Source organism: Adelges cooleyi, unplaced genomic scaffold (genome assembly GCF_023614345.1).
Source record: "Adelges cooleyi isolate 19-005CV unplaced genomic scaffold, UGA_ACOO_1.1 ACOO_flye_CR_arks_rails_tigmint_CR_PRNA_108, whole genome shotgun sequence".
Lineage (NCBI taxonomy): Eukaryota > Metazoa > Arthropoda > Insecta > Hemiptera > Adelgidae > Adelges > Adelges cooleyi.
In genome coordinates, this window is record NW_026095761.1 from 8858593 (window position 1) to 8883753 (window position 25161).

The following is a 25161-nucleotide window of genomic DNA, read 5'->3' on the forward strand; positions in this document are numbered from 1 at the left end:
AGTTGTCTTATCACTGCAAGAAATCATAATATTAATTTATTTATGTCTTATACCCAACGTGGGTGCACGGTTATTTTAAAAATTGTTTTTTATGTCATGGCGAGCGTCTTGCTTATGAGTTATGACGATAAATCTTTCTCGAGTCTCTTCTGCCAGTTTTCTATTTTTTATTAGAAGGTCTGTGGGCTAATTGAATCTTGTTTGTTAGAGTAGTTTAAACAATTTAATCTCAACTGTTACATATTCTCTGTTGGGGGTTTTTTTTTTAAGACCGAAAACGCTCTAATTGCTTGGAAGGCGACTAATGATCAAGTGTCCACTGCTGTTGAGTCGACAGTTTTTTGTAAACTTCTGTCTACAAGACATCATGCCGTTCTACGCTGTCGTATACAGAATGTCCAAAAGCGGAGCCGTTGCATCGGATTGGTAATTGGAAATTACGTTACTATGTTATTGTAAAATTTATCATAGGTTTTGTAGTGGGTTAAGCCCAATAATGGTTAGGTTTAACCAAGTCTACTTGGTGATTGTAACATCATTTTGGGCATAAAAATATTGACTCAAATTTATATTAAACCTTTTGTCTCCTTTATTGTGAAAGGCCCACAGCACTTAGGTGGAAAGATTCGGTGTCAAATTCATATGCCAAAAAATTTGCAGACAAGTCCGAAGCCGAAGATTATATAAAAAATATGAACTTTGACATAATTGATAATATTCAACATTTTCTCGAAAATTCTTCCAACAGAGGAGTAAAGAGAAAGTTGGAAGAAGACGGATTACGAAAACATGTTCAAAATGTAATTGCCCTGTTTAAAAATATATATTTATAACTAATAAATTACGTAATATTTTCAGTTACACAAGATATTTGCAGATATGGAAACTTTCATCGCAAAAAAAAGCGAAGCTAACGGAAAATATTTGTGTCAAATAAAAGCCATTAGCGGCGATACTTTGTTGAAACTTAACAAGATTGTTGATGAATATGAAAACAATGGTGAAGAAGTTGAAGTTCCAACGCCCATCAAAAGGTCTGTATAAATAAACTACTATACTTTTGTTATGAACAGCTGTGTCTCACCTGCAATAGAATTGTCTTAATAAGTTAATTATGTAATAACAAAATTAATTTTAGCAAAATGAAAATTCAATCTGCAGGGCTTGATTTGCCAGGCTATTCCAGTGGAAATGACATGAATCTAATAGACGGGACATGTAATATAAATGTATATACCGAGTTTACTAGATAGATAGTTTAAACGGATTATAAATTACAGTAAAGCCGTTCAACTTTAACAGCAATAACGAAGTAATAGTGTACACGGATGGCGCATGTTCTAACAACGGCAAAAACAAAGCCATGGCAGGAGCTGGCGTATTTTTTTGTAAAGGTCACCCCCTGTAAGTTCATCGTAATATATATCGCCTATATTTTGTTTTGAAATAATTAATTTTTATTTAAATATTTGATTGTTTAGGAACATGTCCAAAAGAGTTCCGGGTCCACAGACAAATAACAATGCGGAAATATACTCGGCTATATTAGCTATAGATCAAGTAAAATCGGCCGGTCAGTCAAATCCAAAGGCTTTGTTCAGTTAATAAAATAAAACATTTTTTTTAAAAATAATTTTAGGTGTAGTTAAAGTAAATATTCATACGGACTCAAAGTTTCTCATCAATTGTGTAACGGAATGGATGCCAAAATGGAAAAAAAAACGGTTGGATGACGTCCGACAAAAATCCTGTGAAAAATAAAGACATGCTCGAGTCGTTGGAAGAAAAAATCAAATCGATGGCCAAAGTTTCTTGGGTTTGTATTGGTTGAAGAAAACGTCGCATTTTTGTATAATCTATCGTTGATTCAATTTATTTGTCTTAGACTCACGTGCGTGGACACCAGGGCATCGAAGGCAACGAAGAGGCCGACAAGTTAGCACGTTTGGGTGCCCAAGAATAATCTGTTGTTATGTTACTTCTATTAATTTATAATTTATAATGTATTCTTATTGTGTTTGTCTAAAATTTGCACCAAGTTTGTATGAAACACAAGTTTTATTAAATTATAACACTTTTGATAATAAGGATTATCTAGGATGTTTTTTTTTTAATCTAAACTAAAAGTAGTTGTTACTAACTAATTTTAATAAGAATATAATAATATTAGAGATTATATTCAGAAACCAGGTGTGTTCGTCGCCTTGGAATAAGCAAAAGTGAGCCTTACTGGATCGCTAACATGAGCAGTTTGTTATGGACATTATTAATTACTTTTTAATTTTCAATGGCTAATTACTTTTTAAATATAAATATAGACAGCAAAACTATAGAGTACAGACCATTACATAATATGTACCATATAATTGAAATATGCAATAACTATAACTGTGAAATTTCAGGTCTTTTCTGAACTGGTCCAATCTTTGAAGTTTTATCTGCAGTTAAAGTTTTTAGACTTAAAATTTATTTATTTTAAATAATACAGACAAATGTCCCATTAAAAATTAGATATATGACATAGTAAATCTGAATAGCAATTGACCTTGATGAGTTTTCTTAGCGTTAAATTTAATTGAACACCAGCAGGTTTTTAAAAAATAGTCCAAATTGTTTTAGAGAGATATATGTATATATATATTTTATAAATACTTGTGTAAAAAAAAAAAAAAATATATATAAAACAAAACAAAAAACAATATTTTTATATAAATTACATTATATATATACTAGTGTATAGAAATAATAACACGTTGAGCTTTTCAATATTATAAAATCACAAATCGATATTACTAATTATTATGGTTAATACATGAGAAAAAAAAAATACTATACAAAATGACTATGTAGCGTTCAAAAATGATCTCGCGCCCTTCGAGTGCACCGCAAAAAGACAAAATGCCAATTAGTTTACATATTAAACTGTCGAGCAGTACTTTTGCGTTATTATTATATCAATTACGTGTAAAAGTATAAAATATTGTTATTTGGGATTTCTTAAATTTTCCACAAAGTAACATTTTTTGGTTTTAATAATAGTAAAAAAAAAAATATATTAATGTAGAGATTAAAATATATCTGCGTTGTGTGGGCTACCGAATTGAAACGCACCATTGTTATTTATTAGGATAAACTTTGGTAATTGCTAAACGAGAACAATATTATCGGACACATTGTTATTATAAAACATTAACAAATTGCTACTGACTTTTTTATTCGAATATTACCATCAATTTAAATCTATACTCAATTGTTTTGCCTAAGAGTAAAATAATTAACGTAATGAGTAGAGGTACGTTTTGAAATTACATGCTAAATAAGTTTGGTTAAATTTTTACATAATCAATAATAATAGTTAAGATATATGACTAGTAAGATTGGGATAAAAAATTTGTTCTCTTGCTCCATCGAGAACGTTCGTTTAAATATTTCCTGTCAATTAATATTATTTCTAGATTTAGTGGAATCAAATAAAAATATATACAAAATCAAAGTTACAAGGCAGTCGATAAATTAAATACATAATAATAATATAAAGTCTATTAATATAAAAACTCTGACTAATAATATAAATAAAAAAAAAAAATAATAAATAATAAAAAAACCAAATAGGAATGTTCATACTAAGCATACAACAGTATACACTATGACGCGGCAACGCTGGGAGTTTGCTCTTTAGCAGACCCCGACAGTTGTCGGCCGCTCATCATGGCTTCCACTTCGGGATATTGCATGCGTACAGAGTCGACGACGTCCAATAAATTTTTAGCGTCCATTGCTAGTATGTGACCCGTAGACAACATATCTCTACGCAAACAAGTCAACGTGTATTCAATTATATCGAAACGTGTGATTGTGTTGCGATACTCACTTGTTGTACAAATAGTCAACGGCCGTGTGACAATAGTTTTGAGCGAGTTTCATTGCGTTGACTAAGTCGGCCATGTCTTTGCTGAGCACTTTATGGGCCATTTCCACTTGTTTGTGAGCACTTTGCGGGAAAAATGGCACCAGACTGTCGACGCTCGTCAACAAAGCGCGCAACTGAAGACCGACTTCTTTGACTAGTTCTAAATATCGATTGGTTTGATTTTGTTGTACACCTTTAAAACGGAGCAATTTTTATTTTTTTTAATTAAACAGCGTCATCGGTGTAATTTGTTGTTGTTGTGTTTAAGTCTCCTACCTTGTGATAGCATCATAACAGATTTCACAACGAGCGTTGTGCATTCGTACACTTTATCGTTATTTCGGTTCAAATCGGCTGTCGGAGTGGGTTCCAATTTCTTATAAACCATAAAAAACATTATAATTGTTGTTATTGTTTGTGAAATCAAAAGCAAGTAAAATTTTACCTTTATTACGACTACTCGTTCGTCTGTAGGTTTTGTCTTGGTGCTACGATCTAAAGACGAAGGTGGAGTTTGAGACGATCTGCCATCAATTGATTCGCTGTCCGATTGACTGGGCACTAGAGACAACCTCTTTTTCTATAATGAAAGCAATTAAAATAAATAAACTTTTAACACAATTGATTATTTTTAAAGGCTTACGAGGTTGGTTTCTTCTTCGGCCAACCATATACTGTCTTTTTCCGACTCAATTTGCTGTTGCTTCAATCTACGTTCCAATTGTTCTACTTCCGACAACGCTTCGTTATTACCATTTCCACAGTAATTAGCTCCCTAAGATTAAAAAAATAAATCAGATTTAAATAAACATTTGAAAATATCATTGTTAGTTATAATAATTATGTGATATACAAAAATTATGTAATTGTTTAGCTTCAAGCAAAGTTGGGCATTATTTTTGGCAATTTAGTGAGAAAAAAAGATGAATATTTATTCATCAACACAATTTTGTATTATTTACAAATTTTTTTTTTATTATTTGTTTGAATATCTAAATAATAATATTAGATACATTTTTTATTAATCTAAAATAAAAAACAAGATTGTGAGTTCATAAAAACGTTATAAAAAAGAGTATCTATGATTAACATAAAATTATTTGAACCTTTTTTTTTTGTATAAATAAACAATTAAATTTAAATTCACCCGAGATAATTTTGTATCTATAATTATTAATTTTTCATTTATCCAATAAATAATGTTATTTACGAATAAGAAATTACATATTATATGTCAAATGTTCCATTATTTGTTATCTTAAATAAATTGTATCCAACTCAAGCAAACTGTGTGACAAAAGCAGTTTTAAGTGGTAATAATGAAATAGATTACATTAAAAGCAATGTATAAAAGGAAATGCTACAACATCAATTTCTAATGTTAATCTATTGTTGACAAATCTTTTTAGTGTCTTGTAAAATACTGATCAGATAGTAAGACCGTTACAAATATATTAAGTGCTTGTATTAAACTGCTTTTAATTACTTTAATCCTTATTGTTTTTACCCATCACTTTCTCCAGTGAATACATTTAAAAAAAAATATCAAACAATTGCCTATACCAAACCATAGTTAATGTATTTAAAGATTATAACAAGTAAAATGTAATTTAAGCGATATTTTACTTCATTGGGTTCGGAAAAAAAAGTCTGATCTAAAACAGTAAAAATATAATTTTTGTTCAGATTGAACTTAACCACTTACAACCATATACTTAAATAAGTACTCTTAAGGTGCAAACATTTTTTCAAAAATTGATTATTTGTGTATCAAAAAAAAGCAAAGCAAACAATGAAAGCAAGGTGAACACCAAACGAGCACATCAAGTTAAAATAATACTGATAGTGTGTGTGTAAAGTACAAACATATTTTTTAACGACTAAGACTTTGATGCGTCGTTTTTGCAAATGAATTTAACGACCGGATACATGTAAACGATTTAACATATAGTTATCATAGAAATAGTACACCGAGTATAATATATTTTTTTTTAAATGTTTAAGGGGTAGTCAGTATTTTCAAAAAATCGAATTTTTTTTGCATTTCCTTTAAGTATGATGTCTCGAAAATATTATCTGAGAATTTCAAGTTAATCCAAGGAATAGATGACTCGATGTTAGTAATTAAATAATTAATATTTCTATTAAAAAATCTAGTATAAAACTTTAAATGAGTTTTTCTCGAAACTATGCTTTCAAAGTCGGTGATCATTGTAATTCAAAAACCATTTGACAGATTTGAATGAATTTATACAGCTTATTGAGAGCATAAAAAACTAGTGCCTTATCGAAAAATGATATTTTTTATAAACAATAAACTAGTGCTTTTGTTCCTTGAAAATCTGCGAGTAAATGATCTGAGGTCGCCATTTTGTTTATTCTCAAAAAAAAAAAAAGCTTCGACTGGCATATTCAATACACATATCCAAACAACGGAAATAACTTGTTGAGTTTTCTGATGACTACATAAGAGTTAACAGTTCATGCGGAAATCGTCAATAGTACCCAGCCGCTATCAGCTCTACGTTCTCTACATTGATAATACTATCGTTGCACACAAGCGACAAACGGTCATGCTACGATACACCACATCGGGCCGTGCAAGCTGAACCTCGTTTTGTCCTCCACCATTCGCACACGAGCCCAGACCGCCGTCTGAACACCGTCTCTTATTGGCGCTTTGCAATGTTAGTGAAGCCGCTGCTGCAGAGGTGAAATTTCTAGGCAATGTCTTGTTAGTAGTAGACGCCTGACAGGCGCCGGCGCCACCAGTGTCGGACGGCAAAAGTCCCACAGAGTCCATGCTCAGTATGCTGTTGCCAGCCGATATGGTTTTGTCGTCGTCCAAGTCGGCGAGAAAATCTACCGTCATCGTGTTGAATCCGGTGGCCGGCGTCGTGTACACTGACGGATTAACGCCCCGAAGTTCGTTCTCCTTCAGCAGGTGAGCCAATACTTCGGCGTTCTGGGCTACTATGTAAGTTGACACGGGCAAGTCTGACTTGTTGTCCGTGCTGGGCTGACGCGATGGTTTGGGTGGTGCCGACGGATCGTCCAGAGAGCCGCTGGAACCTAAAAGATAGAACCACCATCAGGTATTTATTTAGTAAACACACACGATTGGCTTTCCACAGCAACGATACAAACCCCAAGACAAAGTGTGTACTCTACGGTTTTCCCGGCGCAGGTTTTCCTTTTGTTGGTGTTTCTCTTCGATGAGGATCTCGCTAGAAAAATAAAAACACAGCATCATAAAAAAATGTTCGTTTTTTAAACTTTTATGCGAGATCTAACCCCTTTAAAAAGCAAAAGGTCACATCTTCGCTTTAAAGAATGCGGAAAATCCCCCCAAAAATGTAAACGATTTTTAACTTAAAATCACGGCCCGTTATAACTTTTTGAAAAAAAAAATAGTCGAATTACTTCCAAACTCGAATGAGACATTGATCAGTAATTGCACGCAAAATGTCTTTTATTGGGTCAAAATTAAAAAAAATTGCGCTCGGTCCATTTCCTTAGATTTAGCACTACATATTATATAATATGCAGTAGAAAGTAAAAAACAAAATCATCAATCACTTAGTAGTTTTAGGACTCGAGTCAGTCAGTGTCGCACTGGAGGGTTTATTCGAAAGCGATTTCATAAAGTTTAAGTTCCTTGCCCGACTTACTTGAGGACTTCTTTGATGTCTTTGAACGTGGGTCTCTTGCTAGGCTCGAACGACCAACACTGCGACATCAGGCTGTACAGTCTGGGCGGGCAACGGGGCGGCAAGGCCAGTCGCTCGCCGTTTTCGATCTTGCCGATGACGTCGTTGTTCTTGATCCCCTGGAACGGCTTGACGCCCATCATCAGTATTTCCCACATGCAAACACCGAACATCCAGACGTCGCTGGCCGTCGTGAACCGTCGGAAATTGATCGACTCCGGCGACATCCATTTGATGGGCAGTTTGCCCTTGGACGCCTTGTAGTAGCTCTGGTCTTGCACCCACCGGGACAGCCCGAAGTCGGCCAGCTTGACACAGTGATGCGACGAGACCAGCACGTTTCTGGCGGCGATATCCCTGCGAGAGACACAACTCAAGAACAGTAAGTACCCAACAACAAAAACACACATTCGACGGGAGCTCGCCGCACTCACCTGTGAACGAATTTCTTGGATTCCAGATACGAAAGGGCCGTGGACAGCTGATACGAGTACTGTATGAGCGTGGCCAAGTCCAGGTGCGCCTGATTGTTTTGCAAGTAGGCCCGGAGTTCGCCGAGTTTGGCCAGCTCCATGACTATCCAAACGGGCGGCGAACAACACACGCCTATCAACCGTATGATGTGCGGATGGTCGAACTGTTGCATTATGTCTGAAAACAAACGGCGGCGACAATGTCAACAAAGGCTGGCGGGGCCAGTACACTACGGCGTTTAGTTATATCTTACAGGCTTCTTCCAGAAACTTGTCCGTGGTCGCCATGTCCGCGTCCGGCTTGCAAGTCTTTATGGCAACCGCCACGGCGTTGCTAGGGCCGTTTTTCGTGGTGCGCATCTGACAAATGCCTTTGTGCACGTCACCGAATTGACCTTCGCCGATGGTCTCGCCCAACTCGATCTGATCGCGGAATAGTTCATAGTTGCAATCTGCCAAAAAAACAATAAACCAATCGCTATGAACCGACAAAATTGTAAATGTTCACTCCAGGCACAGTGTTGTATAAATTATCTAAAATGTGTTTTTGTGTTATGTTGTAAAAATGTTTGAAAAAAAATAGACGAAAATGATAAATATAAAAAAACCGTGTAGATTCATTTTTGACACCCACGGTCAATATGAGCACATTTTGAAAAACAGTATTTTGAATAGCCAACAGGACTTTAATAACTCAAGACTCTAATGATTGTCGACTAATTAGTCACTTTACAATTGGAACTAATCCATTTACAATATGAATACCTACTATTCGTCTGTATCCAAGTTAAACATATTTACTAAAACAAATGAGTTAAAAGCCAAAAATGAACGAAAAACCTTTAAGATTTCAAAAAAATGTTAACTTCATAATTAATGTTCTTGTCGCTTGTAAAAAAAAATGTTGTTATTACTACATTTGTATTGAAAATCAAAAACAATCATACTTGCGAGAGTCGAATAGTCTCCTTCTTCGTCCAACGGGCCGTCATCGGTGTAATCGTCAGCGAACCTCGCCGGACTGCTTTTGACTTTTGCTCTCCCTTGCTCTGTTAAAAAAAAAAATGTACAAAACATATCACGGTTGAACAGCGAAAGAGATTAGCTAACGCGATAACAGAGTTGCCCAACTGATTAGTTTTTGTTTAGTGTACATTTTAACCCATATTTTTTAGGAACCCGGCTTTACAAAGTTAACATTTTCGACATTTCTTTTTCATTAAGAGGATTTAATGAGCGGTCTGGTCTGGGTAGATATCGTTTCGCTTAAAATAATAATAAACATACACTTAAGCGTATATTTATTAGTACGAGTAATGACGATTATTAATTAACAATAATTTATTTTATCAGATTTATCAGATCATCACATAGACAACGGCTACCGTGAGAACGTTTTCAAATATTTTACTAACTTAATCGTACCTAGTTACCCAAAACCCGTTTTGCTTGATCTGTGACGGCTTTAGAGCAAAATCATAAATTATCAAACATTAAAATTTTTTACACTGTTTTTAAGTGTTTACCTAATAAAGGATGTTTTGACGAGTAATATTTTTTCATAATTTATCCTTTTTGTTAACCAGGTTCCTCTATTAAACTTTAAACGTTTGCAACATTATAACAAAACAAAAACAAAAAAAGGTAGGATTTATATTCTATTTTGGCCAACTCTGCGCGTTTTACTACTAGAAACACAAACCTTTGAAGCCACAAGGACACGGGAACCGATTCCATATAGCGGCTTGCAATTATAATTATACACACATCCGCGGTATTATAATGATAATAATTCAACGGCGATTCACTAAACGATTGGCCGTTTAAAACGCGCTTACCTTTTTTGTCCCACAGCGACACGTTGGATTTTCTAGCCAGCTGACAGTAACCGTCGATGAGGCTGGCCAGGCTGTACATGTGCTCCAGCGTAGAGCAACTCAACACGAGGGGATCCGTCGAATCCGCCACTCTTAACTGGACCAGTGCTTTTCGGTGAGTTTCGCATTCGGACACGAGGGTTTGGATGTTTTCGATGTGCGCGAAATCGGCCATTTTGCTGGGCTGAAAACGCACCAGAGTCTTTGAGCTTTGGAGTTTTTTATTTCATTTTACTTGCAAAGCTACTATTTTTTTACCCTCCCCTCTCCGATTTAATCGATAAAAAAACACTTACGGTAGATCCTTGGCTGTTGACATACGAAATGCCGTGTCGCGGTCCGATCACCAAATCGACCGGTATGGTCCAACCAGACTATATAGGTAAAAGAATAAATTCAAATTATAAATTTTCAACCCGTCAAATGGAGGAAGTGATGGTAGTTTGGAGAGTTTGAAAAATAATAACCACCGAGCAAAACGAGACTCACTCCGATCGAGCATTTGAACAATTCTTCGTCGTACTTGTAGAACGACCAGACGAGACTTAGGAACTGTTTGACGCAATCCTTTTCCGGGATTTGAGAGATTTTTTTGTACTGTTGTTGGATCATTTTTCGGAGATTCTTTGGTTTGGTCGACTCTAGGACGTAGTACGGCAGGAACTTATTGAGTCCGATCTATTGAGTACGGTGACCAGATTAATACCGACACTGCAATACCACTTGATAATAGCCGGTAGAGGTAGGGGTACGTACCTCACGTTCCAAGTACTCCAGGTTGGATTTCTTTTCCAACGACATTTGGGACACTTCCCGGAAGAAGCACCGTATCTGCAGACAACACATTTGCACGGCCAACTCGGTGTCGACGCGAACCAGGTCGTTGTTCCTCAGATAATCGTACCGGACCTAATCAAAACGATAACGAGGTACCGTAAAAACAACCGGCCGAGTAGTTGTCAAGCGCACTATATACTTACTTGGTCGTAGTGAAAGAAGTAAGTGAACCGGTCCGTTTCGTACAGGTCGTCCAGGTCGTCGGGAGAGTATCGCACGCGCAACTCGAACCTCCACTCTGACATCGGGTATTGTTCATCATATTTTTTGTAAATCTGCAATTGGTAGTCATTTTTTTTTTTTGAGTAATTTGGTCGATAACAGCGTATACCGGCGGACTTACCTCGGACATCGTGCAGTCTTGGGGAAGCCAGTGAACGTCACCGGACAGCGGATGATACAGACGCAGACCGTAAACGCCTTGATAATGCGGACAACCGTTGGCCAGACGTCCGGTGACCAGCGATATGATTCCCTGAAACCGATGATCAAATTTGTACTTAATCAAATGCGGAAAATAACAATAACGAAAAATAAAACAAATGCGCAGTTGCGTTTGCCAACGAGAGGTGTGTGTACAGTGTACACGGGTGTATTTTTTGCGCAAAGGCGAAACACCTATCTGTTTTTCGGTTTACCTTGACATTGATGTTGTCGATAAACTTTACTACGTTGAATCCGTTGTTGGGCAGATGGACTTTGACCGATCCGGTCTTGGCCGCGGCGGGGGCGCTTCCGTCTCGGCTACCGCTCTCCGCCATTTCCGCTTGTTCGGGCAACTCGGACCTGTCATGGCTGCAACACAAGTTACGGTATTTGAAAACGTTAAGACCGCGGTGTCGGCGTTTGTTGTGGCGATAATGGCACAAAAATCCGCACATCGGCACCGAAACCACCGACAGTTTAACAAGAAAATAAATACAAATCGGTAAAAAAAAATGTACAGTGGCTTTTGCCTTGACCGGCGTCCACGACACTGACACGAGCTACACTGGTCGCAGGAGTCGGCCATCGGGTGTAAACCACCAAAAACGCGTCGCGGCCGTGGAAATCGTAGGTCCGGTTAATTAGCAACCGTTAATGACCTGCGAGCACTGGTTAATATGCCACCTATTAGCCGCGTACAAAACACACTCAAAATGATTATGTTGTGTCGCGCCAAAAAAAAACAGTAATAGGTGGTACACGCACGCGGCATTATTGTACCTATCCACGGACGGTTGAAAGGTCAAAACGGTGCAACGATTATGACTGTAATATATTTTTTGCCCACTATATTACACACACGCGGTAAATACAATTATTTAGGTAACCCGAGGCCCAACATATGATGATAATATTATCTATCGTAATACGTTTCGCGGGTCATGGGCGGGCCGTCGACCATAATATTATAATAATATTCGAAATGTACACAATATCATTGACGTGTATTATGTTAGATACATCGGAGAGGATGAATGCCGCCGCCGTCGCCGCGCGCAATACCTTATTCGGCCAAGTCGTCCGAACGATTTTGGTGAGAGGTCTGCATGAGTCGACATCGGCACTTCCAACGCAATCACAACAAACGTTTTACCTATGTACAATGTATAAATTATACCTACTCGTTGTTTGTTATTATGATATTATTGGGATTGTCAACTAAATTTTTAATTTAAACATGTTACTATGACCCGAAACGGTATATAGACATGTTCCAGAACAAACCTAACTTTGGAAGTGCGTACCTTGATTCTGAAAGGTCTTAAAATTAGCAAAACTGAGATAGACTAAAACGGTACTCTCGGGATAAAAATGGAAAAGTCACGAAGAATTTTGTAAAAAAAAAAAAACGATCACGCGAATGGAAAATAAAAAAATCGTTTACCAAACCTTACGAAAAGGGGAAGATTGACCATTTTAGATCCATCTTTTAACGCTCATCTTATTCTTCTTAGCCACAATCTTTTTCAATCCTTTCAATCTCTGTCATGACTAGTTTTATTGTATGTTTGAGTCACGACAATTGAAATTGATCGGGAAGTACACCGTATCCTTTTTTTTTTACTGTCCTTTAAATTCAAATATAGTAACAATAAACCCGTTATTATTCAGGCACTGAACAGTACAGTACAGCCACAGTCTTACTTTTATTTGCGACCTTTTATCATAATTTTATGAATTAATTTTGAAGTTAAAACATTTATACGCTATTTCTGATTAACTGTATTTTGTCGGGCACGGCTTTCTCCTCAATTTCTGCACTAGCGAAGAAATAATAAAGGGACGGATCTAGGGAGTACTCAATGAATAATCGAGTTAAATCACTGTTACGGTCAGACATAAATGACATTGTCATAAGCACATTGAATAAGTCGTCCGGGGTGCAGTTGATTTTCGTTTTTCCTCCGGTCGAGGGACTGAAGTCACGTTGAAATTCGAAGAGTGGGAAGACGATTATTAATGAGCACTCGCGGTGGCATGATTAAAGTGAATAAGAGGGAAAAATTAGATAAAGGGGAGCGCTATGAAGTTGTTCCCCCCCTCCAGGAAATAGTTAATTTATAACACCGCAATGAAGCAGACGATTTATTACAATTATTACCATAATATTATCATACAGTCTGTTGGTGTGACCAACACTTTTGGCACGCCATTCGACGAACAGAGGCCAAAGGGTTTCGAGTGTACCTTTATGCGTGTGTGTGTGTACTATGTGTATCTACACTGTATGCATTATAGTAAGGTTTATTTGTGTACGGATTTATCGAGGGAGAGATTGGTTTTATGATTTGAACACCGACACGTGCGCTCGTGTAGCGAGTGCACTCTTTTTCAAAATATTTGCTTGTCCGTCGACCGCTTGTATCGAGTTTAAATAGATTTTTTGTTTTTTTATTTATAAAATAGCATCGTGCGACGTAGGTAAACATTGTACTATCAACTACAAGTGAATAAGAAATGTTTTTGAGTATTTCAATGACGGGATCAATTACACAAAGCCAAAGAAAATATTTATTATTTCCACACCAATAGGTCACGGTTGAGCAATAAAAAACCGTCCCGAGGTGACGAATCCGTTGTCTGTTAAGTTTTACACAATTAGTATTTTGACCAGCTTTAACTACTGTAAGCCTTTCAACGAGATAGCTCTGCACAGCTTATGCCGAGTTGCATGAACACTTATCAACAAAGGTTAATGAACCAATAGACGACATTTGGTATAGTTCCTAAACACCATTTTTTTAAATTTTAATTTATTAATACAAATTTATCAATTAAAGTACATACATTTTTTGTGCATGCCGGTATTAAAATAAAAACAAAAGGTGTCGACAAGATATAAAATATACCTAATGACCCTCAACAATTTATGACGAATACAACTAAAATATCAACATAGTTAAAAATATGCAGCGAGTACATTTTTAATTTGAGAATAACTTGTGACTTATACACGATAGGTATCTTTTTTTTTTTTAACAAGTCCGGATTAAATCATTACAATATACATAGCATTGTATGAAATTAGTAGGCTGAGAATTCATTCCTTGGTACGTAGGGCACATCCTTTCAGGCCGACCGTTAGTATAATTATTTTCTTTGTTTTGTTTAAGCCTTAATACAAGTGGCGACCTTTATTGTATCTCTTCTCTCTACCATTATCTACATCTTCATGCGGTTACCCCGTGCTTTCCTCTAGTTTGACCTACCGCTGTACTTTTAATATTCGAATAACCAATGTTGTAGAATATTAGTAATACAACGGCGGCTTATTGAAAAAAAGGACAAAAGGTAATGTATTAGGTATATGTACATTAGATTTGGCTTGGACATAACATACACATTTCTGCATGCCAACATAAGACATAATAGGTAATATTTCGTGTCGGCGCGCTTAAGGCGTTTTGTCGTTATAACGGACTATGCGAAAAGCGCGCAGTGCGTGCCATTGACGTAGGCATATAACAGCATTACTTATGCAGAATTAGTTTTTAAGGGGACAGAAACGACCGAGAGAGCAGAGAAAAGTCGCCCACTCGGTCGACTTGAACATGCCTGGTGTACACTCATACACACACCTTTTTTTGTCTTTGGAGGTCGCTTTGATTTTATATACGTGGTACTACTCAGTGACGTAATGACTAGCCGGTTTTGCGCTTAAGGCCGCGTGTATTATAATACACGGCCAATACGAAACAGTACACACATAAAGCAACAATGATATACTGCAAATAAAAATACAAAAATACGCGCTTACAGTCACCTACACGAACTTTTATTAGGCGCGCCAACCCTACAACAGTCGAGAGTCCGTGCCGTGCGCACCGAAGGAAAATAATTTATGTAAAGTCTCGTTTAGGTTCTGTTTATCTCGACGTTTCATCATGGTTAAAATGTTTTTCTTAATGACACAGTTTTTTGGCACATTTGCGTGCCATGCCGCCGAAAAAGATGGTACAGCGTTTTAGGTTTATTTTACTTAAGTAAGTACCACCGGTTTATGCAGGCTAAATTATTCCACCCTTGTTAGCATTTAATTTGTTTTGAAAATTCGTCTTCCCTCTTTAGATTACCACTATACATTTGACACTGCCCACAATATAACTGTCATAGTGTAATAAAACCATAGGATGTAGTAAACCATAGGCCATAGAGCATAAAGTAATAATATATCAATAGATGATCTTAAATACATTTATTGGTATGAACAACACAATGAATTAATCAATAGTACAAAGTTCAATGGCATTACATGAAGAAAAACATAACAATAAGTCGGAACAGTCGGCATCAAAACAAATGTAAAATGCACATCATAATATTATTCTATTTTAAAAATGCATGCGAGTTTACTTCCAATTATACCTAAATGTTGTTGTTTCGATTTCAACGTCATCATCGATTGACCCTAATCAGCTTGATACTATAATGTCAAAAACTTTTGATTTCACTAGTTGGTCAAACTTAGGTTTGACTTTTTGGTTACTCCAATAAGTGTGCGCAGCCTTAATTCGCAGTATATGCAACTGCCAACTTATCAAGGCAACATTTAAGAAAAATTTGGTTTTTATAAATTTCGACCATCTGAATTTATTTTCTGGTCAATCGTATAAATTTTAGAGTATTATTTTTAACGTGCACAATTTTTTCTATAAGTAATAACCGGATTTCGATAATCTTTTTGCGAAAGAAAAAGTATTTTTATAGTTAGATCTCCAAATTTTTAATTTAATAACCAAACATTTATCAAACAAAAAAACAATTATTCAAACGTTAATTAAGCCATACATTATTCAAATTTTGAAAATCAGAGATCGATGCGTTGTAAAATGTCTTCTTTTCGAAACAACTTTTTTTATCGAATTTAGATTATGATTACATTATACTTCATTTTAATTATTAATTTTTACTTTGAAGAAAGAAGGTAATACAATAATCAAAATAAATCAGTTTTTATATAATAGACTAGTTAAATGTATCGATAACAAAATAGAACATAAAATTAATTACACCTAGACACATACCTTTGACACTAAATTTACTAATTACTCATAGTTCATCCGTCTTGATTGTAATGTTATTTTAACCGCTTTAATAACATTATTGGCCGTTTGCACCAACTATGTTTAATAATTAAGGAAACCCTGGTCAATTTAAAGTACAATAAATTGGTGCAAACCTCTATCATGGGTTAATTATTTTTTGTTTTTATCAGTTACCTGCCGCAGCTGAGTCGTTTGAAACGCCAAGTGTGCGACACGTTGGAGAAACCGCCGTTGCTGGCCGAATCGACAGCCTGTCTTCGACGTAGCGGCTGACGGGGTTTTCGGACGGCTACGGCAGCCGCGGCCGCTTCTAGGGTGTCTGTCACCACAGCCCTGGACGCTAGAAATTTGGCCGCCAACTTCCGTCCGCCGGCTTTGAGCAGACCGTCGTCTTGGACGCCCAGGCCTCCGCCGCTACAGCCGTGGTAGCTGTGGGGCCTGCCGGACGACAATCGCGGCGGCCGCACAGGAGCGCGTTCCACGTTCACCCGATGCAGATATTGCGATCGCCGCCGGCCCGGTATCACCCTGTCGAAGACGTCGGCCAACATGCCGGTGGCGGTGATGACGGCGGCGGCGGTGGCCAAACAGAAGAAAAAATAATCATGGTCTTCTCACCGTTTGTGCGGCGGCGGGGTCGCGTTTTGCATGCGCATGTCCGCTCAGCTGCTATGGGCGTGTATCGTTAGGTCGGCCGCGGGTTTCGTTTATTTCCATAAATAAAATATATTTTATTATTATTCTTATTATTATTATGCAAATAATAATAACATAATAATGGTTTACGCGGGACGGAATAAGAACGTGTGGCAGGTGTGTCGGCCGGCTGCACCACGAGAAAAACGCCTTGGACAGAAAAATAAAAAAACCTCTTAAAACGACTAGTTAAAGTTACAGCTTTCACCACAAAGAATAAAACCCTCCTATTATAGTGGTAGGTAAAATATTTCCTTTTTCTAAAAACGTATCGCTTTGGGTTGGACAAAACGCAATTTGTTCAACAAAAGTTTAACCTACTATCTTTTTATTTCACCAAACTAAAAAAATGACAACTCTACCAAAATAATATAAAATAATCGTTTTCTGACACCCGGTAAGGAAATAATAATTGAATCGGTCATTTCAAAAACGACCTAAGCGAACGATTTTTAAAAAATGACTTTTTATCAAATTTGATAATTGTATACGTTGTTACGTATTCTGTGTAAAAACTACATTTATTTTATTAAAAAAAAAAAATAATATAATTTTATTAAGATAAACCCGGGTAGTCTATTGCCTAAAGATCAAGTGGAAGCTAAGAAAAAATGGACACCCACCCTCTCCCAGATAATTTTTCTCTGTTCATTTTTACATAACCTAAAACTTTCGAATTGTACAGCCATTTAATTCCGATAAATATTAGAAAACGCCTTCCGAAATGAAACTTCGGTTAGGACGTCAAACGGGCGAGTATAAGGTTTGTGATAAGTGATTTTTGGATTATACTACATTGTTTATTTATATAGTTATTTTTCTATTGGACATGAAAAAAACATTATAAATAATTGGATGATTATAGAGCGTTTTTATTTTTAATGTGTTTTATTCATATCTATATACGTGGACGCCCAGAGGCATTTACCCTCACCCCCCCCCCCTTTGACTTCAAATATAATTTTTAAAATGTTAATTTTTATTATTGTTTAAATAAAAATAAGTTTTTATTTAATAACAAATAAATAGTATACTATAATTCTGATATACTTTGTAGTTTGCAAAGAATAAACTTTTTTTAATGTACTTTTTGGTGTTTGATTTCATTATGCCACTCCCTGAAAAATGTATTGCGGGCGTCCATGTCTATATACTATGATATATTAATTTATAAATAATATACGGGCGTCCATTGTTCATACTTCATTGGTAGCAACTGGCAATATTTCTATTGCATCTGTCGTCTAGATATTTAATTTTAATATTATTCATATACCAAATAGTATGATAACATTTTAAGTCCAAAGGGTAAGTCCCAGATTCCTCGAATCAACATGGAATGTGTTTAAAAAATGCAAGCAAATAAGATGTCTACTATAACTTTTAATACTAGTAATATCACACAATGTTAATGTGTTGGGAATGGTGATTACTGCGATTACTGATTACGGGTATAAAAAAGGTCATATTATACTATAGATATAAAAAAAAACTATTATTGTTTTAATAATGGTAACTTTATCGTAACTACAATTTATTAATACAATTTTTTACTGCTCATGTAGAAGCTAGAGTAGGTATGGAAGATATAGATTTTATACATTTCGAATTTAAGCACACCACATTTGGTATGTACAAACAGGCTTTAGGTACCCTCCTGTTGTTTGTCGTAATTGTGGAAAAGGGAAATGGTATAATTCTAATCGTCGTGCAGTGGCTTTTGGATTTTCAGATTAGAGACGTGCCGAAAATTCCACGGTCTCGGCGAACGACAATTTTTATTTTTATTATAAAATTCTCATGTGGTGTATTTCTCACGACCCGTTATCTGCTCACACGCGACCAAGTAACACAACACTCGAGCCACATGCATAATGATTATGATTACACACAGACGACGGTAAGTGTGTGTGTGTACCGTGTACATGTATCAAGTAAATGCACTGTGCGTGGGGGGAGTCGGGACCGGGAGGGTTTATTTAAAACATATAATAATGTTAATGATAATACGCGAAGAGGGCAATAAAAATCTCAGTCCCCCGAAGCCCAACACATCTTTTAATATATTAGATTTTTTTTTCTTCTCCTCTTTCCGAGTGTCGACGAGCGACGATAAATCGGATTCTATAATTAGACGAAGTCTGTCCCCGTCCTTAATGGGAATTAAGTAATATGGATTAGTTATTTTTTTTAGAAAAAAAAAAAGAAGAGACCGTGGATAATATTATACATCCCACGAATCCATCCGGAAAAACAAATAATTAATTGTGTTTTTTTAGTACTTTTATGAAATTGCTTACTCGTCGGTTATAGACTTCTATTGTGATAACGGCGGATAATTTAATGATATTTTACTACTATTATGATTATTATTATTATCACCATCTCAGACGAGTTAATTAACGAACCGTGAAACGACCGACGTCTGCGGCGTTTAAAAAACACAATTATACAGTAGAAACGTGTGTCATGACCGTTTGACTTTTGGATGGCATAACGAGCAAATTAAAAACATATTAACTTATAGCATTGACTGGGTGTAGCGCAATCGTCGTGATTCGATAAGACTCTAACGAAAATCACCGAAGAACATTGGAAAACAAAAATATAATACCGTTATCTCAACTCGTGTTTAGGTATGAACTCGATAAAATGAAACCGCACGTTTTTGTTTGTTTTTTGTATATATTATTAATTATTACAGAGAGCACAGGGACATCTTACATGATACATGCAGAGCTGTAACGTATTTTTAGTGCTTGAATTGATATAAAAAGAGGGGGTGTGCTTTGATCAGCACTGCATATGCATTCTTATGATGATCATTAATTTTGTTCAATATCTCTTTCAAAAATTAATAAAATATTTAGACAAACACCGAAAGACAAATATCTATGTACAAATATAGTATCGAAAAAACTTGTTTTTGGAAAAAATGTAATTTTGCATCTTTTTGGGTTTCACCAATTCATATTTTTATGTGAAACCTAATCATTGATTTCTTCAACTATTATCATAAAAAACACCTTAATAATTTGAAATCATAAAGTTATTATATTATATAAACAACCTAATTTTAAACTGCAACTCAAAATCGTAATTTGTTTTATTTATAATCTTTAAATTAATTTGTATACAGTTTTAAAACATTATTTACAAACATTAACTTGTATAGGGAATAATTTTAAATATTTTTGTTTTTACAATATGTATTAATTACAATTTTGAACTGAAGTGGCATACAAGAAAAATCTACACTTTGTTTCAATCTAGTATAATGTTCAGTTCCACATTATGTGGTCTTCTAGATATTTTAAAATTTGTATTATAATAAAGTATCTATATCTGAATCGATTAGAGTATCTTATACTGCAGCTATTCGTACGGTAGCCTATATTTGATTAGTATATATGTATGTATTATACTCGTATGTATAGATTTAACATAGCGCTACTGTTATAATAACTTACAATATTATCGGATACGTTTTTAGAAAATAACTTTTTTTTTATTATAAATATCAGTTTACACGTTACACACAATCCGTTCGGGTATCGACTTACCAAAGGACGAAAGGAAATATAGACGGATATTTTTTAACAATAATAATTGGAAGCCAGTAAATATAGTTGTATTATACTCTTTCGATTTGCACTTGTACAGTTGTACCTAAGCGTGGATTAGGGTGGGAAGGGTTCATCGAGAGGTTACCTATACTCATGGTTTTATAATATGATTATTACTCGTTTTTATTTCTGAACTAGTTTGAAAACTCATGGTGCATTTGAAACTATTTTAGTTTTTTACAACATATCAGCCACCCGAGAACACGGTTGTGGTATTTTTAAAAAATATACACAGCGTCCGTTGGCGTTATAATTGCCTAAAAAAGTATTATTTATTTTTATTTGAAACGAGTCGCACGTCACGAAACACGTTTTTTGCGAATAATAATAAGAAAATATTTAATTTTTCCGGCTTCGAGAAGAAGGAAAATTAAAGTTTGCCGAATTACTTTGTAGAGTTATTTTCGGTCTATGACATCACAGCGACGAAGCGATTACCGTCCTTTTGTATTTTTTATCAAGGTGTATGAATCATGTTTTAACTTTCACAATAATGTATGAAAATAAAATAACCAATATTATTTATTTAGCAGGTGACATATTATTGTACCGGATTGCGGCGACGGGATTACCTGATTTTCATTTAAAATAAATACTTAGCAAAACGATTTCCTCCATAAAAAAAATGTTTTTTACTGTTGAAATTGATAAAAAAAAAAAACAACCAAGAAGCCATTTTACTCTCGATACGATAGGCGATAATGAGCTTTGTTGTTATGTTTATTGTAGGTACATTATGATAATAGTAATAATACCTAATTTCGTTTTACTCCGTTTCGGGTAATCGTGTACGGATTGTGTGTAAAACGTAGGCGTCGGTATTTAAACAAAAGTAATAATAATAGCGTTATATACTTTAAATATTGTGTATAGATTTTTTATTTGTTTTGTTTATTTTACCCACAACTATAACATGAAACTTCGCCAAATTACAACACTGCGACACGACAGCAATGGTGGGTTTTTTAAAGTTCACTCGGTTTGTTTTTTAAACGCATACAACTCGAATTTGGTAATTACCGTTGGCCCTTAAAACTTAAATTTATCAATTTATATTGTACAAAAAAAAAAAAATGGTAAAAAAAACACATCGATTAACGGCCCGTACAGACACTGTGGAGACGGCAAGCGCGCGCTGTGGTCGAGACTGTTAACCGGTAAACACTGTGGCTGGAGCAGGATTATAAAATTATTAATGTCAGAAGACCCATATGCCATGGCGCGACGACTTGGACTCCTTCCAGTCTCCTAACAAACTCGATAACGCACACATCGTAATAGGTGTTTTTTTTTAATGGAATTCCAACGTTTTTGTGGTGCTATCTGTGAGCACACACATTATAATAAGTTCAATAAATAATTACATATTAAAAAGATAATACATGTTTGTTCAATAGTAATAATTATAATATATACATATGTTATTATAATTTATATGGTAGAAAGATAGAGAAAGTAACGAAATTACTAACAGAACAGCGATAATGGGCATTACACGTAATAACCATCAACCACAATATACTCTTGTGCGTACAGTAATAGTTAAAAACACATAGTAAACAACGCATTTTTTTTTGTCAGCCGTCGCTACTTGTGCATAATTAATGGCACACGAACACACAAAAAGAAAATTATTATTCAATTATAATAATAAAAATAACAAACACTCAATGTGTCTCCTGTAGGAAAACACTAAAGGAATATAATTAACGAAGAGCAAAATAATAAAAACCTATATCATTTGAAAAAAAACACAATTTCCATTTTAACACTGGCCAACATAACATCCCCTCCTTGCTGCCTACTTTTAGAGAAATGATGTTTGAAGAAATGTAGACTATATTATATCAATTATTTAATAAATTACATGTGGCCTCTAGCAGAAAATTTTTTAATTTTTGGCTTCTCATATTTTAACAAAATGTGTAATAGGCTATTATTAGGTATCTAATTATATATAACTCAATGTTTAAAAAACAAATTTACTATTCATACCTGTGTACTATGCTAACAATGTATGGTAAACTGTATCACTTATATTCTCATAAACCATTTTATTATAATTTTTTAAAGCTCAATAATAGTTTTTCAAAGTTATAGGACAAATGTAAACAGATAACCATACCATATGAATTTTGAGAATAGGTGTTTAGGACCTGGCTCGTGACAAAAAATAAATATTGTCATATTTTGGATAGACGTAAACTGGGCTGAGCCTAGTCGAGCAATGGCAATTCAAGCCAAGCTCAGTCATTCTAACAGCTATTAAGATTCCCAAGTCGCACTCTACACTGTGAATTCTGTCTTAATTTTTGTTTCTCTTTCTTTGGCTTCAGTTTAAATAATGGACTCTAAGTAGTTATAACAATAACATTAAACATTTTTTTTTTAAATCTAAAAATCAACTTATGACTATTGAAAAAATTTAAAGAAAACAATGTCACAACTGTAAAAGTAATATATAATTTACAGTAGTAACTTTTACAAGTTAACATTAAGTAGTAATTTTTACCAAATAACTTTCAACATTTACAGCTTTATACCAAAATGTTTTTTTGGGAGTGGTTTGATCACTTTTAGTCATGATAATTTCTAGACCCGTAACCTTGATACCCACTTGGATTTAATAAATTTAATTATTTAATCGGTAATAATTCTGTGATAAATAAACACACTTTTTTACAGTGACTAATTTTTTTTCTAAATAATATCATATGATGGAAATTTAAAATAAATTACGTAATACAGTTATCAATTAGATAATATTGGAACAAAATAATTGTAATAGACAGTAGTAACATAACATAAAAGTCGCTTACTTTTAGCAGATGTTCCAAAACACACATGTTAAAAAAAAACACAAGTGACACAATACGAGCTAAGCTAATACACTATACACTTATACACCAAGTCAAATATTTTACTGATATATTGTGTAATTAATGTTTCATTAAGTTAATTACTATTAATTAAATCACTTTTGTAGCTTTATATAATTTATAATATGACCAGTATTGAAATTATTTTAATTGTTAAGGATACCTTTTATTTAAAAATATTCTTAAATATAAGTAAACCGTTGATCCACAATTATTAAATTATTATACTATCATAGTTATGCAAAATTACAATGACATCATTAAAGATTAAACTATCTAAGCAATTATTTTTTTATCAACTTCCGTTAATATTGTCATCTATGCAAAGGGAAAACATTTAAACCTATATTTATTTATAAAACTGTATAATCTATATTATGTAAAATGTAGTAGGGTAAATTCACAATTTTCAAATAACGTTTTCCTTAGTTCTATAAGTATTAATATCTTTATACTATTATAGATTGATTTATACACATTATTTATGATATTATAATAAATTCATCAAGAATTTCATGTATTTTAAGATCATCTATTTATTTTTTTCCAACCATAACGTTTATGTTATCGTATTTTTTAAAAATAACTTATAAATTTAAATACTCTATAAATATTTATAGACTCACCTTGCACTCCATGGCTTCTTGAAGTGTCGCTCCAACAGAATTTTCTCTATGGCCAAATTACTTCATTGTCATTCTAACTTCTGGCTAAAATAATAAATCATCGAACACGAATAAGTTGTGGCGTTAAAGCCTAAAGGTCCAACTCAGAGTGAAGGCAAAGACGCATAAATTTGGTCAACAAGTATGGTGACACTAAAAAGTCAAAATGTAGGACGTGTACCTGGCTTTGGGCCAAAGGTGTTTACCTGAAGCGTGTCGATGGTGTCGAATGGACTACGTCGAACAGTTACTCGACCAGTGCAAAGTTTGTTAATAATCGCGTTTTCAGGATAGACGCACTTACGATATTCGGATTAATGCCTATTACGGAAACCGAACGTGCGATGATGTTATGAATAATAATTAGAAACGAATATTTTTATTATTAAAAAATTGGGGAAAATAACAGAAAAGCGATGACGGTGATCACCCCAGTTGTACACGTATGATTTGCAATCCGTCAGCGGCGGACACAATCTGTTATTTACCACTAAAAAATTAGAATAATAATTCTCACCGATTCTGATATCAGCGCGAAAACAATATGAATAATCATTTTTTATTTTTTAATGATTTTTTTACAGTGCATTATCAGATAAGCAGGCTGCCCGATTACGGTCGACGGGCAACTTGGACGGTATGCGTGGCGCTGCCTGTCCGCCTAACTACCGGCCGAGATGTTTTTTCTTAATAAGTACAGTCGATCGATAACCTTTGAATTTTAACAAACCGAATGAGAAAAATAAATAATAACGTCGAGTAAATGATTTTCTTAGACGGGAAGAACTGTGTGAAAAATTAATATTTAAATTGGTGTTTTAAAAATGCAACGGTGACGCCGTAGTGCATTCGGCACTAAAACAGTCCGCCAGATAGCGCGACGTCTGCAGCCGTTCCTTATCTCGGCGAGTGGTAACACTGAACGAGCTGCGAAATAAACGTGATACTATTTGACAC

At 34.8% G+C, this 25161-nt stretch overlaps 2 protein-coding genes across 7 annotated transcripts; one reads left to right on the forward strand and one right to left on the reverse strand.

The window, feature by feature from the left end:
• The first annotated feature begins 30 nt into the window (after nucleotides 1-30).
• On the forward strand, nucleotides 31-2090 carry LOC126843037 (uncharacterized). Its single transcript, XM_050580337.1, is given in 9 exon segments — nucleotides 31-426; nucleotides 602-800; nucleotides 859-1034; nucleotides 1139-1218; nucleotides 1281-1404; nucleotides 1482-1573; nucleotides 1640-1722; nucleotides 1724-1816; nucleotides 1886-2090. Coding segments are annotated over 9 exon segments (1047 nt in total). The 5' UTR covers nucleotides 31-304; the 3' UTR covers nucleotides 1964-2090.
• Nucleotides 2091-2713: 623 nt separating this feature from the next.
• LOC126837816 (focal adhesion kinase 1) lies at nucleotides 2714-24757 on the reverse strand. Of its 6 annotated transcripts, none has more exons than XM_050571772.1 (22): nucleotides 24411-24757; nucleotides 24166-24249; nucleotides 16513-17184; nucleotides 11446-11602; nucleotides 11151-11282; nucleotides 10951-11082; nucleotides 10727-10879; nucleotides 10460-10648; nucleotides 10267-10344; nucleotides 9932-10154; nucleotides 9796-9837; nucleotides 9041-9142; nucleotides 8348-8545; nucleotides 8055-8271; nucleotides 7582-7977; nucleotides 7058-7137; nucleotides 6522-6982; nucleotides 4554-4685; nucleotides 4356-4490; nucleotides 4187-4286; nucleotides 3872-4103; nucleotides 2714-3807 (listed from the first exon to the last, which is right to left on the reverse strand). In XM_050571772.1, the coding sequence occupies exons 3-22, from the start codon at nucleotides 16887-16889 to the stop codon at nucleotides 3645-3647; spliced, it is 3699 nt and encodes a 1232-aa protein (XP_050427729.1). In that variant the 5' UTR covers nucleotides 16890-17184; nucleotides 24166-24249; nucleotides 24411-24757; the 3' UTR covers nucleotides 2714-3644. The 6 variants fall into 6 exon arrangements, with proteins under 6 accessions (XP_050427729.1, XP_050427745.1, XP_050427737.1 ...); XM_050571790.1 differs by having other exon boundaries at nucleotides 2715-3807; nucleotides 6777-6982; nucleotides 24411-24756; XM_050571788.1 differs by lacking the exon at nucleotides 9796-9837 and having other exon boundaries at nucleotides 24411-24756.
• Nucleotides 24758-25161: the final 404 nt, after the last annotated feature.

Excerpts from the sequence above, each read along its gene's own strand:
- LOC126837816 (XM_050571772.1), bottom strand. The coding sequence starts at position 16,889 with ATGTTGGCCGACGTCTTCGACAGGGTGATACCGGGCCGGCGGCGATCG. Across the intron at positions 9,143-9,795 it reads GTGTCCTTGTGGCTTCAAAG|AGCAAGGGAGAGCAAAAGTC; the intron begins GTTTGTGTTTCT and ends TTTTTTTAACAG. Across the intron at positions 3,808-3,871 it reads GTTGACTATTTGTACAACAA|AGATATGTTGTCTACGGGTC; the intron begins GTGAGTATCGCA and ends TTGTTTGCGTAG.